The 17,143-nt window shown below is 45.5% G+C and overlaps 1 protein-coding gene across 1 annotated transcript in view; it reads left to right on the top strand.

Annotated features, from left to right (window-relative positions):
- LOC146869680 (uncharacterized) overlaps positions 1-17,143 on the top strand; it is a 173,868-nt gene that overhangs the window by 143,989 nt on the left and 12,736 nt on the right. Inside the window, exon 4 of the mRNA XM_085610230.1 lies at positions 7,177-7,329. Within this exon, the coding sequence (XP_085466356.1) occupies positions 7,177-7,329 (153 nt within the window). The remainder of the gene's footprint in view (positions 1-7,176; positions 7,330-17,143) is intronic.

Raw genomic sequence — 17,143 nt, 5'->3', positions numbered from 1 at the left:
GAACAAACGGGGACACACTGGGTCTATTGGGACAATGACCTCCTCTACAGCGAGCAGAAGACCGCAGAACTGGGGGCCGGCCGAGTGCTGGTGGCCCCCCTCCGATTCCGAGACTTCCTCCTCAATCTGGCGCATGATGTGCCCCTTGCCGGGCACCTGGGGCAAGACAAAACCTACAGCCGCCTGGTGACCCACTTCTACTGGCCCCGAATGCGGAAGGACGTGGGCAATCATTGCCGCACCTGCCCGACCTGCCAAGCCAGCGGGAAGAGTGGGAGAAAAGTCAAAGCCCCTCTCCAACCCTTTCCATTTCTTATTTTGCGATATCCTTATTGCGAATTTCGCAGTCAAAAAATCGCAATTTAAGAAATCGCTAAATTATTCGCTATTTTTCAGATTCGCAGCCTAAGAAATCGCTAATTTAGCTATTTCTTAATTTTCACTAGGAATGTGTGTCATACATATGAAATTGCGAAAATTTAGCCGCAAACACTGTTTTTTGCGATTCGCTGCGTTTGCAACTAAATTTTGGTTTCATACATATGCCCCTAAATTTCTTATCTGCAATGGAACTAAACATTGTAATGTTTGTTCTTTACATTCTAGTATCACATACTTGGACTTTTTATTATGGAATCTTTTGAAATAAATCATTGTATGGAATTAGATTAACAAGGAATACAACAATAATATTCTCCAATATAACTGTAAGTAACGATACGGGCCCAGTCACCTCAAAATATACATATAGGAAAATAGCATGGAAGATGGTGACCTTGAGCATGGAAATAAAACATCCTGTTTGATATTCTTTTCAGAATTGGATATTAGACAAGAAATGCTGGCGCACATAGGAAAGAAACAGATTTTTAGCTGCTTGAAGTATAAAAGAACTACAAATACGAAGTAAGCAATTAGGATTGAGCTAATGGAGAATAACTATACCACTAAAACATTAAGGTTACTTCTCAAAATATTTCATTATTTAATTAAATGAAAAATAAGATAATTGTATCATTTAGTATAAACACTTTAATTCTACCTCCTTATCTTATTTCTTTAACCTTATAAAAAAAACTTAAAATCACCTCCATTAAAGAATGAGCTCACTAGGGTGAAGGTGAAGGTCAATCTACTTAGGATGATATCATAAACTGTAGTGTAACTGTCATATTATATTCTAGGTCAACGTGTGTTTTTTTTCCTGACGAAGACGCAGTTTGCGTCGAAACGCCCGTCGAAAAGATTTACCTTGTCTGCCACAAAGAAATGTTTTTTTATATGTAATTGTTTTTATAAAAATGTATTAAAATGCTGATGTTTACATAAGTGTATAGATGAGTTAAAACCAATGTGTACTATAAAATGTATTTTAATAGGATATTAAACATATGTTTTTAAATCTATGTAATTGTTTGTTATTCTGATTGTTACACTTAGTTGTTTTTTAATTAACACTGCACTAGAAAGGCATATATATCTAAAGATTGAATACGTTCTGACTATATTGCCTAGGGTTATACACTTCACTTGAATAGTGCCCTGCCCTAGGAATTGCCACATTCATTGGACAGGGGGCCCCTGTTACCTTTCGCAACAGCTGATTTCGACAGTTATTGAGGATCTGCTCCCTCATAATCGAATTGTACAATCCTTGAAAGTCATGCACTTTGCTGACAAGTAACCAACCCTCCAGAGATTTAGTAGCACAACCTACAAAGTCCCCCCAGTCTTGAATCTGTGCCTTTTGGGTATCTCTGAACTTTAACCTGTATTGTTCAGTGGTTAGGCCAAACCCTTCAATCAAAGCACTTTTCAGACTGGTATAATCATCAGCATCCTCCTCTCTAACAGTGAGGAGTTTATCTCTACCTTTGTCAGCAAAGGAGAGCCATAAGATTGCTGTCCACTGCTCCTGGGGGACCCTTTGTACTTTACAGGCCCTTCCCAGTGCAGTTATCCATTTGTGGATGTCATCCCTACTCTGGTAGGGACGGTCAATCTTATTCAGGTTTCTATGGTCATGAGACCTCTCCCTGTCTCTAGGGATGTTGCTGCCACCAGGGGACTCTAGTCTCATCTTTTGTCTAGCTCTGTAGAGCTCTAGGGCCTCCCTTTCTAGGGCTACTTGCTGCTTTCTGAAGTGAAGCTGGGCTTCCTCATACTTCAGCAGTCTCTCTCTCCTCTCCTGGGAGGTTTCCCTCCTATGAGCAGAGATAGAAGTCTCTATAGAGGAACCAGAATGGTTAGACTCCACTGAGGGAGATCTAGACCTTCTAGGCCCACCACCAACTCTTCCTGAAGGGACAAAGAGGGGACCATTGTGGCCCTCCCCCTCATATTCCAGGGGAGCTGGATTTTCCAGGTCAAGATCATTGTCGTCTTCCTGGTCAGCATTAGAGGTCTGTTCAAAAGGAATTTCACCCCTAGGCCCTTCCTCATGGGCTGAACCACCCACTCTGCCTACCCCTTCAGACCCTATAGGTCTTCTGAGATCATCCAGCCTGAGTACCTCTATGAGATGCCGGGTGGTTGGACTTTTGCCTGTCTTCAGTCTCCTGGTAGTACATAATGCTCTCAATTCCAAGAATGGGAGGTTATCATACTTGGAGGGAAGAAGCCCATTGGCTTCTGGCAGGGACCCACTGGTTCCTGGCCTTGAAGACATCACTAGTGAGGTGTGGTGTACTGCACACCCGGGTGCATAGGTGTCAAATGTTGTCGCGTCGTCGTTTTCAATGGGAGCTGGCGAAGAAGTGCTGCTGCCGGGAAGATGCGAAGTGTACGAAGAGTTCCAAGCCTGGATCGAAGTTGAGAAGAACCTCAAAGCAGAGGGGACAGAGTCTGGGTCACTAGCCAGTGACCAGGAGCACGTTAGGCGAATGCCCACCGATCTTGGGTGTTTCAGGTGAAGAAGGTGAAGCTTGACTCTTTAGCCACGAGGAACAAGAGGCGTCGAGGACAACCAGGAGCTGGATTCGAGCTGTCCCTTGAAGGATGTCGATTGCTGCAGTGTCAGTGCCTGGATCGGACACAACAAGCCTTAGCAACAGCAACCCACGCAGAAAGGAGAAAGATGCTTCTGTGCAGACCAGGAAGGTCTGAGGGACTCACCACGTGGTGGGGAGTCAGGGCACGTCAGGAGCAACCAGGGAAGCCCAAGGAAAATCAAAGTTGCCTTCACAAGGACCCACCAGTTGACGGACCAGGGTTCGCGTAGAGCCTCAAGCTCAAATTCAAGACGTGGGCTCTCGGAACACTCGTGGAGTGTAAGCCCACAATCTTCAGTGCATATGGTGCTCGGGGTGTCGGCTACAAGTAACCCAAAGCATGACTTCAAGAGACGTTGGGAAGTCAAAGCACTTGCAAATGTACATGGTGACCAGGAGTTCCGGTTCCATGTTACTCATGAGGCCTGTGGATCTCAGCTTTGCTGGAGACTTGGGACGGCCTGTGAGAAGTCTGGAAATGCTCTTCCTGGGCTGCAAATACTTCAGAGTCCAGCGGGAGCTTCGGAGATGCAGACCGGAAAAATGCTTTGTTGGTGCCTGCCAAGCAGGGGAGTCACTCCTTGACCCCAAGGGAGATTTCTTCAGTCCTCTAGTCTTGAGTAGAGCGTCGAAATTCTAGGATTCAGCTACAGAGTTTCGTCCAGGGATATCTAAAGTCCTGTTGCCAGGGGTTCCTTACTTCTACCTAAGGAAGGGGTTGGACTAACTCTAGGGACCCACCTATGGGAGGGTTTCGAAAGAAGGGTGGCTACACCCATTTCCTTTGTCCAGTTTCATGCCAGAGCAGGGGCTGGAAGCCCCTGAACCAGTTTGAGCTGGACTATGCACAGGGACACCAGATGTGTCCCAGTGCAGGACTTCAAAGCACTCTGAGAGGGCTCCCACCCAGCCCCAATACACATCAGCCTGTCTGGGAGGTGGGTACACCTCCCTGTGACTGGATACCTATTGTCCAGGCCTCCCCTGCCGGAGTTTCGGTCAGTAGCAGGAGGCTAGACCCGTGTCTGTGGCTGCAGCATCCAATTTGTGATGCCAGGGCTCTTTTAAGTTGCTACCGGGTATACCGGTGCTGTCATGTCTCTCCCTCTAGAAGGGTGGGATCCCACTCCCACACCAGTATGATTCCAAGGTGTTTGACACCAAACACGACACGTTTCCGTGCAGCCAGTCCAAAGTTACCATTTGCCGTTTGGTTAAAATGCACTTAAGAGTATATGGTCAGACTGCACCACAGACAACCCAGGAGAAGAGATTCCGAAGGCTGCAGAGGGGCTCAGCTCATGCCTGGGCACCCTCTCACATATAACCAAGCACCCTGCCTTCAGGATTGATAAGGCCTGCCATAGGGGTGACTGATAGGTTTATATAGCAAACCTATACCTCAGTAAGGGGTGCATGCACCACCTTACCCAGGCTGCAGTAGCAGACCTGTGGTGTCATTTTGGAGGGCTTCCCAGGGGTGGCATAATGCATGCTCCAGCCCCTGGTAGGTCTCTGGGGTAATTATGCCCTGGGTACATAGTATGCCAGATACTAGGGACTCACAAGGGTACCCCAGAATCCAATCTGGAGTGTACCTAATGTACATGGAATAAATTAAGAGAGGAAGCAGCTAGTCTGGGGCCCTGAATAGCAGGGTCCCAGCCAGACTAAAGTCGAAAAACAGTGAAACACCAGCAAACAGCAGGGGTAACCATGTGACACAGATCCTACTCTCCTACAATTCTAAGCATCCTCATTCTAGCTTAGAGCCTAGATTAGAGGACTCTTAAATCTGTTCATGTTTAGAGGGGAAGAACAGGGTTTCTTCACCAAACGCCAATTCTTGTTTCTTAGTATCTGTACTGCTGTGACTGCATTTTTTGTATGCTTTATGCTACTGAGACTGAACCTATTCCTGTGTTTCAGCTTGACGGCTATGATTTGTATATTTATAACGTGATCTTGATATACACCTATATTGGTTTGAATAATGACTGATAATAAACCTACTAATTACCTACTGTTTCTGGTCTTCATTGTGTGGCAAAATGGGTCACACTAGCAGTTAAAATATTTGCTAACTCCCCTGCCTCTCAGTCAACTAGAAAGATTCATTGGACGAAGACTGACCTGAGCTTCCGTGCGCGCCTGCATGCCTTAGGACCTTGCAGGTAGTTAGCAGAAGTTAGATATCACTTTGATCATCCAGTCTGAAGATAGTTTGTGTGTTAGCGTAACACATACAGGATAACTGAGAGTCCTGGATCAGTTTTGCCAGCGGAGCTACACACAAATTTAACAGAGTCAGGCTCAGGGGTGGCCCTTGTGAACAGATTTAATAGTGCCCTTGACCGGGGGTTTGATAGCTGCCTTTCTCTGGCCCATAAGGAGAGCGCCCTGTGCAAGGCAATCCCTCCCACCTCAGAATAGAGTGACAGACCATGCCACAGGCAGAAGAGACATCGAGGAAGATGAGGGCTGCCACAGCACTCTGGTCCAGAATCACCCTCCGCTTATTGTGGACAGCAGTGAGTGCAGCCTCCTTGCCAGGGCAAGGGCAGAAACCTGACTGTATGTTATGCAGCAAAGAAATGTTAGTGACAAACTCTGACAGCTGCATTCTCACTGGCTTCTCCCGCTTTAATGCAGAATGGCCAAAGGGAAATAGGGCGACACATAGGAACAACACAAGCCTGATTCCATTCAGCTGCAGCTTACCAGACCTAGGCAACATGTAACTAGCTGACACAGGAACAATACAGGCTTGTTTTTATTCAGTGACAGCTTACCAGAGCTAGGAAACAGGTAACTAGCTGACACAGAGAAACAACACAAGAGTGCTTCCATTCAGCTGCAGCTTACCAGACCTAGGTAACATGTAACTAGCTGACACAGGAACAACACAGGCTTGTTTCTATTCAGCGACAGCTTACCAGACCTAGGGAACAGGTAACTAGCTGACACAGAGGAATAACACAAGCCTGCTTCCATTCAGCTGCAGCTTACCAGACCTAGGTAACATGTAACTAGCTGACACAGGAACAATACAGGCTTGTTTCCATTCAGCTGCAGCTTACCAGACCTAGGTAACATGTAACTAGCTGACACAGGAACAACACAGGCTTGTTTCCATTCAGCTGCAGCTTACCAGACCTAGGGAACAGGTAACTAGCTGACACAGAGGGGAGCAAACAAGAGGTGCAATTAGGAGAAACTGTGCTCAGAACATGGGTACTCAGAAAAGCAGACTTGATGTTAGTTATAGTTTGCAATGACATTTCTGGTGTGATTTGATTAAATTCAGTTAAAAATGAGATCCAGAAATACTTCATGTAAGACCTACTGCAGTAGATATGGTACAATGATCACTCTGAACAGAAGGAACAGAACAACCTGACGCAACCTGACCCCTCAAGAGTCTTCTTCAATTATTAAAGATGTTTCAAACACTGGCAATACTCAACATGTAGCTCCCATAACTCAGGAACTCTGTGAATCTTCCTTATCCTTTCTGAATTACAAAATTCAATCATTCTGTGTGACGCTGTCACTTTTCAGGGGGGTCAGATTTCATGCAGATGTGTGGAGGTGGTGATATTTTAGCAAAAGGACCTGGTATAAACCCTAAAGATCAACCTCGAGCATTCCTTTCAATGGGATTTTGAATTGTTTTAAATGTTCAGTCAATGAGAAGACCCACAGGAGAGGTTCCAATATACAACTTGTAGTCTCCTTGAGTGGTTGTTTTTAAATCTACCAGCAAGTATCAGTAGGGTTTTCTAGTTTTATCTTCAAGTTTCCAAAATGTTTTTGATACCAAGATGAGGTCATTTCCCTAGAAACGTTATGTGCGGCTTGCTCAAACCTATAGAATGCCTGATTCTACCCTGTAGATTGTGATGGTGTGAACATGTGAAGACTTTATCCATCTCTTTCTTCATCTTGTGCACAAGTGGCCTGTAGGGAAGAAGTTGTTATCTCTGAGAGCCTGTTCAGCAATGTTCAAGCACAGCTAAATGTCAAACCCACATATCACAGGATCATTTGTATTCCAATGCTATGAACACAAAAATGACCAAATGCCTTGAGCTTGTTAATAACAGGTGACTGATTCACCTTTCCTCTGCTCTACATTATTTTGTTTTTAATAAATCTGAATCTCCTTATTTTCTTTCCCTCTTAGATTTGACCTTGGAGCCACTGGAGAGAGATTACACTGTCCTCAATGCTGTGCAGCTAGTCGTGGCCGCCTTGCTACTCAGTTTTCTGCTGATGCTGCTCTGGACGGGAAGAGCCCTGCACATGAACTTCCTTCCATCTGACAGAGCAATCAGAGGTAAAACTTGCAGTTTGGGGGAAAACATTGGTTAAATTTGCTTCATGGAGCTAGAAAGTCGATTTTACCTTGACCTCTCTGGTATGGTAGTGGTGCCTGTGCCCACAACAATCTGTCTCTCACATAGAACTACCAGACATCCAGCAGCCAAACCTTTGAGTCTCTCTAGGACCACATTAAAGGGCAACTCAGAGATCTGAAGTAAGCCTCAGATCTCAGAGAATTCAGATAAGTGTCTTGATTGTGTTGGGGGCTTCAGGGCTTGCGGCTGGGCTTCCAGGGGCAGTGGCCATACTTGAAGGAATCTTGGCATTTCCCTTAAGAGAAGTATTCCCTGCTGTTTACAGTGATTGACAGATATAAAACAGTTCAAGTTAGTCACCATAAAAAGTCCTTTACGTTTAGTCATTATCCCCTTCTTACAGACTCATACTAACATCTTTACACTCTCCTCCACCATCCGAGGAAGGAGGGCTGAGGGCTGCCAGTAGAAGAGTCTGTGCAGTGAGGGACTTCAAAAAACTCTGAAAGCTCCATCCTGTCCAATCCAGACTGGATAGAAGCTGTTGTAGCCTCAGAGGCTGCTTGCCTAACTGAGCTTTCACCCTAGTACAAGTGTAGTGATTGTGGAAAGCATAGAATGTAGGCCATGTGGCAGCTTCTCATATAACATGAAGCAGAGCATGGGTGTGAAAAGCCTTCTGCTTGGGATCTGGGTGTGTCAGCAGGCACTAGTGGTGCTGTCACTAACAGCATCACACAAGCTTCCTGGGACTCACAAGCCACCAACAGAGGCCTTTGGTATGTGTTGGCATGAGCAAAGGGTCAATATCAGTTTACCGCTGACACCTGGAGCTGAGGGATTGTCCTTGTGCTGTCTAGTTGTAACGGAATTAAGCTACTTGACAACGCCCAGAAGAACTCAACACATGGGCAAAGTGGGCAGTTGCTCAGGGCCCCCACCTTCAAAGAGGCTCCTGAAAAACTCAACGATTTCTCTATTTTACTTCTGTCTTTTGTATTTCTGTACCTGAACTCCTCTGCCATTCCACCTAATCTTACCTGTAACTCAGCCTCTTATAGCCAGTGTCATTTTAAGGATTTAGGGCAGTCACAGCAAGGCATATTTCAACGGCTTTTGTGTACACAATTAACATCATTTAGGATTGTTTGGCATCATGTGGTACTGTCTCCAGCGAGGACGGAACAGCGCTGGACACTGCCCAAACACAGAGCTACATTACCGAAATACCTTCACCCACTATGAATCAGCTGATCAGAGGCATATACCTGTGCGATCCAAATTATTGGGCTACCTCTGCTTCATTTCTGAGAGGTCTATTCCTCTTATTTTGTTTGTCCCGACACTGACTTAATTAGAAATTGGACGAGAACCTTACCTCCTGGCGTTCTGACTACGATTTGCTTTGCCCTGAAGAAGCCCATGTCTGGGAGAAACGCGTTGGCTGTCTTCTTATGAAAACTGAGTGCATCTTGAATAAATACAACTTAAGATCACAAACAACAGCGTGGATTTCCTCATTCTTTTGCTTTATGTGCATACTTTATGTTTTGCCTTGTATATATATTGCCTCTCATACCCCTTTGAATACATGGGCAAAGTGGGCAGTTGCTCAGGGCCCCCACCTTCAAAGAAGCCCCTGAAAAACGTTTTCTCTATTTTACTTCTGTATTTTATATTTCTGTACCTGAACTCCTCTGCCATTCCGCCTACTCTTACCTGTAACTTAGCCTCTTATAGCCAGTGTCATCTTAAGGATTTAGGGCAGTCACAGCAAGACATATTTCAACTGCTTTTGTGTACATAATTAACATCATTTAGTAATGTTTGGCATCATGTGGGTTTGAAATGTATAGTAAAACTCAAATTTCTTCTGTACAGAGACCCCAAAATCCTTAAAATGAAACTGCTCAGGTCCTCTATCAGCCGCCCGGTTCTGCTTCATAATCCTGCACAGACACCCTCTGTTGCGTCTGAGACCTCACTCTTCAAGGCAACCTCTGTAGAGTGAGAGACCTCACTCTTGATTGCTGAACCTGCAATGAGGCCCTTGGCAGAGAATCTCTGTCCTGAGGCTGACCAGGTGACCAGGTGACTGGTGTGTCATAGCCAGAGACAGATTCTGGCATTAACACAGGCTCAGGCGGAGCCCTCTGGATGGCGAAGAACTAGAAGCAGTGACTTTGGATATTGAGCGCTGCATCCTTGGCTCTGGTCCTTGCTTGACCTATCTTGAGAATCACAAATAGTGTGATTGTCAGTCCTTACACTGCGTGCAGCACCCTGAGGACATACCAACGTTCACTGTGACACAGTGGGATGCCACCCAAAGCCTGGGTGCATATGAAGCACAGGATAACAGTGTTTTGCTGCTCCCAGTTCATACACTTCATGGCCGGAGAGGGGTGGACGCCTGGGTGACCGAAGGGGTGATTATAAGAGAACGGGGGTCTGCCGAATCCACCCCTGGTCTTTCCCTGGTGTTCTGGACTCTGGCCCCTGATCTGACTCTACACTCTGTAGCCTGTGGCGTTGATATCGTCTCTTGCAATGCTGGTTGCTTCTACAACTGAAGACCTTCACAGGAGGCTGACCCACCAGGTCCGACACGCTAGGTTTTCCTATCCGAGTGCTGGGTCATTTCTGCTGTTGAGGTGCTAGCTGCTCTCTGATTGTACGCAGTGGAATAACCTAATTAACTTACACCCTCCACATTTCTGCACCATCTCCGACTACATTGTCGTCCTGATGAGACTCGAGAAGATCTTGAACATACAGTTCATAGTAACATCTACTAAGAAAACCCTCATATCCTGGATGGAGCTGCAGTGGAAAGTGGACTGAATTATGAATAATAAGGACAGAGGACCCTGAGTTAGTCACTAGGACGGCACAGACCAACGCCCTAGAGAAGCTTCCTATGATTTCGAGATTTTCCTAAATTTAGACATAATTCAACTATGAACTGATTGAGGTTATGAAGTCTCTGTGACTTTTCTGCTTCCCTCCAAATCCACTCCAAGTAGATTCTCAGTCACAATATCTGAGTAAAGATCTACTTGGAAGGAGCTGATGAAAACATGAAAGGAGGTGAAATGTAGAAGTGAAAAAACCATGTCAAATTTCAGGCCTGGATTATCTGAACTGGTTGTGAAATCCACAGCTTTTTAGCCAAGTTCTAGGGAGCTTTGCTTACAGAAATGCACAATTATTTCAGTTTTTTAACAAAGCAGGGACAACAAACAGGAAACAAGCCTCGAAGGCAGTCTCCATCAAATGCATCTCTTTGGCTTAACCTTCACAGCCGCAAGAATCAGCAAACAGATTAATAAATGTAGAACAGATGGGGCTCTCAGCCTTACAGCATCCCATCCTCCATTTATAAACAGGATGGGGAGTTCTGGTCTAAATCACTGGAAACTCTTTGCAGAACATGCGTGGTCACGGACTCTATTTCGTCATCTTGGCAAGGTTCTGTTTTACACCCAATATACAAGAACGGTGCTGTGGCAGCCCCGACAGCTAGTATCTCGTCGCATTCTTGGATTTAGAGGCCAAATACTTCACCTCTCTTCTATTGGAAGATCTTGACACCTGGGCTAAGTCTAGAAACTTACTCCAATCAATCAAACCGGTTTCAGACCTTTCTCCAGCACCACCGACAACCTGGTGGCTGTTATGGACCTGGCAGCAAAACAAATAAGCAAGGGCTAGTTACTCTACTGCAGTTTCATGGACTACAGCAATCTTTTGACGACATAAATCACATGCTGCATTAGTCCAAACTTGCTGCCTGGCAAATTCCATCACTGTGTGGCATTCAATTGCGTTACTTTAACACTTGGGTCAGAGTAAAACTGGGAAATAATAACACCATTTACAGCAAAACTACGACCCACCACAGTGTTTGACAAGGGTGCGTGCTGGCCCCTGCGCTTTTTAATCTGCATATCTGCGATCTACTGCCGGAACTGGACTCCGTGGTCAGCCACGTTCCAAAACTTGTGAACCACTCCATAACTGTGCTATGTGGACGAAGTATTCCTTCTGAATCAAACAGCAATGGGCCTACAAACATTGATTAACACACTGTACAGACACAGCAGCTCAAATGCAATGAAAGTACATTTAGAAAAAAACGAATATCATAGTGTTTGGAAGAAAATGGTTCATGGGCAAAACACCGTTTGACTAAATCCAACAAATATAAATACCTTGGATGCTGGTTGGATGATAAAGGAGGTCACTTAACACATCTTAAGTCACTGAAACCAAAAACTGTATCTCTTCAATTTGCTTTTTAAAACCTGTTTAAAACAACAAAATGGCCTACATTTGAAACCTTCTTGAAGAAAATCAGCGCAAAATAATTCCAACGCTGGTGAATGGTACAGATGCATTTTCAGGGAGATTTGGCGTGTTTTTCAACAAAGTACAGAGTACCATCTTCAGGTTTTATTTCCAGCTGTCGCACTATATATCACCGGCCCAGATTAGGTTGGAATTCAAACTAAGGGCCTCATTACAATGTTGGTCGGAAATGCTCCGAACGGCATTCAGGTTTTCCTAGCCTGTGTCGGAACCCATGTTTCCGACCGACTCGGAAACATTTCTGACCGACCGATTATGATCGAAGTTAACAGTTCGGTCTTCCCGACTCAGTTCCGACCAGCATTCGGAGACTCAGAGTCGGTCGAAGCCGAATCGTACATCTCTATGGACATCGTTTCCAACCGATGTATCACGATTTCAGATTGGGACTGCCTTTCCAAATCGGTTTCTTCAACATGGAACGGCTGTAAGAACTGACTTTGGGGGTCCATCACAGGCCCCCCTACACCCCGAGGCCTCCAGTTGGGGCCCGTAGGGGTACCCATAGGACACCTCTTTACAACCATGCAGAGTTTGGCAGGCACCATGGGGTGCCTGCCACAGGGTGAAAGGTTTTCCACAACCACCCCTTTTTTCAATGGGAGCCTGTGTTGTCGGTCGGAACACAGGCTCCCATTGAAGTCCATGGGAGTCCGACCAAACGTTGTTTGGAAACATCGTAATCGGTTGGTCGGATTTGCCGAACCCAAGTCGATCGGAAACGATTCCGACAAGGAATCGGTCTGATTGCATTCAGACCGACTTTGTAATGAGGGCCTAAGTGGAAAGGATGTGGCCTAACGGCTAGGGCGGTTGACCTCAAATTTGGGGAACCGGGTTCGAGTCTCAGCAACGACGCTCAACATCCTGTGTGGGCAAATCACTGAATCTCCCCGTGCCTAACAAAAATGAATGTGTCCTTATGTAACACAACTGGTGCTCATGTAAAGCGCTCTGATACCTGATACCTTTGGGTCAAGTTTGTGCTATATAAAACTCCCCAACAAAAAAAGAGTGACTAACATGTTGCTCAGAAAGCCAGTTTTCTGAAGTATATGCACTCAGCACGAGCTGCCAACATAGGAAACTTAAAGATCTTAATCTGGACTGAAGTAATGACCTGCAGCCAACCAGGGACATAATCGCTGGTCAAAAGACAGAGGGTCTAGAAATTGAAGGTGCTGCTGTCTTATGGAATCAACTTAAGTTACATTCTATCCTAAGCTTCAACAAAGAATACAACACATATCTAAAGATGTTATTTTAAATAATATTATTTACTTATGGCATATATTTAATTATTACTTAAAATATTAATATTATAAATGTATTCCGAAAAGAGTTATAGTTAATTACCACCCCACCATTTATCCTTAGAAAAAAAAAAGCACAACATACATATATATTTAAAAATGATTATTTTCAACATTTTCATAATTAAATCTTAATTAAACATTTAGGGGCCTATTACGATCTCAGTCGTAAAGCCTTCAACCTTAGGTCGGAGGCTTTGTGACCCAGATCGTTGGTTTCAATTTCGACTGGATGATTGATTACACTACAGCCGGTCGGAATTGAAACCAGCGGATCATTTCAGCTAGATTCTGACAGGCTCCTTTAGCCCGTTGGACAGTCGGAAACCGGCTCGTAATCCAAATGGATGGCGTTTCCGCCGTCCGGATTATGATGCATGGTTTCAGACAGGGTTTCTATGCTGGGCTTTTTGACATGGAATGCCTGTCAGAAAGCAAGTTTGGGGGCCCCTAGCAGGGCCCCCTTCTTTTTGCAGCCTCCGGTTGAGGGTCGAGCTACCCCCTTGTTGATCTCTGCACCATGTTGCAGGCACCCCGAGGTGCCTGCCACGTGGTGCAGGGATGAACACAAACTCCCATTTCCCTATGGGAGATTGTGTTAAGGCCAGTTTACGGCGGCAACACTGACATCGAAAAAAGCCCCTTAATATTAACAAATAAGAAATAAGAAATTAATAATATCAATACAAAATGTATTGTGTAGTTACTTAAAACCATAACAATATGAAACTTTTAAAATACACATTATACAAACTAAAGAATCAATGGGTTCTTCAATACCCTCTAGTGTGACTGTCACATTGTACTGAAAGATAGAACTCAGTGTACAGTTGGCCTTGGTTAAGTGTAGGGTAATTTGGCTATTTAAGATCTTTTCTAAACAAACCAGTGTAAAATTTATTAAAATAAATAAATAGAATTGGTTTAAATCCGCGATGATTTGGATTAATTACATAGAAATTATTAAAACTCAATTACCGAGGGATCAGACTTTACAATGCCTAATGTCCGTAGTGCAGGATCTAAGACTTATCAATCTGTGGTCATCTCTTTGGTTTGTTGTGTATTTTTAAGTAGGTCCTGCACTGCTTTAAAACATTTGCCTATTCTTGCCAGTTGAAGGGGAACCATGGTACTAAAAATCCAGTTCATTGCATTGTTACATATTCTTATGTCATTAAGAAAAAGGAGTGGCTTTAATAGTATTCACAGGGAGTTTAGCAATGTCGGGCAGCAGCAAAGTAAGTGTGTAAAAGTTTCAGATTTGTAGCCCCATAGTCTGCACTTGACAATCTTGGAGAGCAGAAGCCAGTTTGGGTTGAAGTCTTTGATTTGTAATGCCAGCATCCTTACTGCCAAAATTTGGGTTAGGCAAGCTTTCCCGATTGTGCAATTAAGATAAGGTTGCACCTGTCATTGTTGTGTGATGCTGCCAGGGTCCTTAGCGGCGGTGTGGACTTAATATTTTCCATGTCTGCACTCTTCAAGAGGATTTTTATCTGTGTTTTTCAATATACTATTTACTGCAATGTGCGCGAGTGGTGAGGTGTTTAGAACGGTCAAGTCGATTTGAAGACTAGCTGCTACCGTTAGATAAGTGGACCAGGGGTTGTTTTTATATTTGAATATATTTTGCAGGATACATTTCAGGGTGCCTGGCGTCGCCGTGGTGCATCTATGATAATACTTTAGAAAGGACCCCATACTAGACCATTCAAGGCCCTCCAGGCAAATACGAGTCTCACCAAGGGTCCCCTGATATAATAAGGCAACTTGAATACTCTTTTGTAGACTTTTAGATGTAGTTTTTCAATAATTTTAGTGAGTTGGCCCGGAAAGGCCTCACTGCCATGAGTGATTGCAGATGGTAATACGGCCCGGAGCACTTTTCTGTTTGGGGCTGAGGGAGGACTTTCAAGGGCTGTGTGTAATTGGCAGAGTCTAGTGGTGATTAATGCTGCCTTATCCTTTAAATGATGCATGTGTTTTGTAGGTGCACCATGTGCTGAGTACCATGTGCCCAGGTAGTTATACGATTTGGCTCCTGAGATTTTTAAGGGACCCAGAGACATTGCGGCTTGTTTGGTTTTGCTTCCTACCGAAAGATAACACCTTCGTTTTGGAGGCGTTTACTATCATCTTATTTGCTATGTTATATGTGTGAAGGAAAGTTTAATGCTCTCTGGATTCCTATTTTTGAGTTGTCGAGCAGAACAATGTCATCCACATACTGCAAGATTGTGATCTTAGTTTTACCTATTTTTGGAGGGATTAGATTGGCATTCAATCAATCAGGGAATTGTAAGCGCGCTACTAACCCATGAGGGTCTCAAGGCACTGAGGGGGGGGGGTCTGCAGATCTGTTTATCAGAAGAACCAGGTCTTGAGGGCCTTCCTGAAGGTGTTCATGGAGGGGGCGTGTCTGATGTCTGCCGGTAGCTCATTCCAGGTCTTGGCTGCAATGAGAGAAAAGGATCTTTCGCCTGCTCTGGTTCTGGGGATGAGCAGGGTTTCGGCCAGTGCAAGGTTGGAAGATCAGAGGTTTCTTTTGGGTACGTGGAAGTTGATTCTGTCGTTGAGGTATTTGGGTCCGTTGTTGTGTAGGCATTTGTAGGCGTGAGTGAGGATTTTGAAAGTGACTCTTTTCTCCACGGGGAGCCAGTGGAGACTTCTTAGGTGTTGGTTGATGTGTTTGTGTCGAGGGATGCCGAGGACGAGTCTGGCAGCGGTGTTCTGTATTGTCTGGAGTTTGCGGAGTAGGGACTTGTTGATGCTGGTGTAGAGTGTGTTTCCATAGTCCAGTCTGCTGGCGATGAGTGTGTGGGTAACTGTCTTCCTTGACTCAGGGGGGATCCACGTGAAGGTCTTGCGGAGGATGCAGACGGTGTTGAAGCAGCTGGAGGTGACAGTGTTGACATGTTCATGGTGAGTGATGAGTCAAGTACAATGCAGAGGTTCTTGGCATGTTCTAAGGGGTTGGGTGGGCGTCCGAGGGCGGTCGGCCACCAGGCGCTGTCCCATGCAGAACGGCTGGTACTGAGGATGAGGACTTCTGTCTTCTCTGCGTTGAGCTTCAGGCAGCTGTTGGTCATCCAGACTGCGTCGTCTTGCATTCCTTTCTGGAAGTTGAGTTTGGCAGTGGTGGGGTCTTTGGTGAGGGAGAGGATGAGCTGGGTGTCGTCGGCGTAGTATACGATGTTGAGGCCGTGTTGTCGGACGATGGCTGCGAAGGGGGCCATGTAGATGTTGAAGAGGGTTGGGCTCAGAGATGAACCCTGTGGGACTCCGCAGGTGATTTTCATGGGGTCGGAGAGGAAGGGTGGGAGTCTGATCCTTTGGCTTCTTCCGGTGAGAAATGATCCGATCCAGTCCAGGGCTGTTCCCTGTATGCCTGCATCATGTAGTCTGGCGACTAGTGTGCGGTGGGAGACGGTGTTGAAGGCCTCTGATAGGATGAGGGCTGCAGAGTGGCCTTAGTTCAGGAGGGTGCGGACGTCATCTGTGGCGGCGAGTAGAGCACTCTCTGTGCTGTGGTTGCTTCGGAATCCGGATTGGGACGGGTCGAGGATGGCGTTATCCTGAATGAATTGTGTCAGTTTCATGTTGACTGTTTTCTCTGCAAGATGGGCCGATAGTTCTTGAGGTCGGTGGGGTAAGCTGTGGGCTTCTTGAGTAGGGGTCTGACTTCTGCGCGCTTCCAGTCATCTGGGAAGGTGCCTGTTTTGAAGGTGGTGTTGATGGTGCGTTGTAGTTTGGGTGCGATGGAAGCCGCGGCTCTGTGGTAGATATGAGGGGGGCAGGGGTTGCTGGGGGCCCCCGAGTGAATTCTTTTCATGGTCGAGACAGTGTCTTCAGCCGTGATTGGTGTCCAGTTGGAGATGGTGGGCTGGCTGGTGTTTCTGGGGGGTGAGGGGCTGTCTGTAGCGCCTGGTGGATGGTCGATGAAGTTGTGGTAGAGGCTTTTGATCTTGAGGTGGAAATAGGTTCCAAGCTTGTCGCAGAGGTCTTGGGATGAGGTGATGTCTGTGGCTTTGCTGCGTTGGTTGATGAATTCTTGAATGACACTGAAAAGTTCCTTGGAGTTGGTGGAGTTGTCCAGGATTTTGGT

The sequence above is a fragment of the Triturus cristatus genome, chromosome 1_1, assembly GCF_964204655.1.
Source record: "Triturus cristatus chromosome 1_1, aTriCri1.1, whole genome shotgun sequence".
Taxonomy (NCBI): Eukaryota; Metazoa; Chordata; class Amphibia; order Caudata; family Salamandridae; genus Triturus; species Triturus cristatus.
This window is presented reverse-complemented; position numbering and strand designations above follow the sequence as displayed.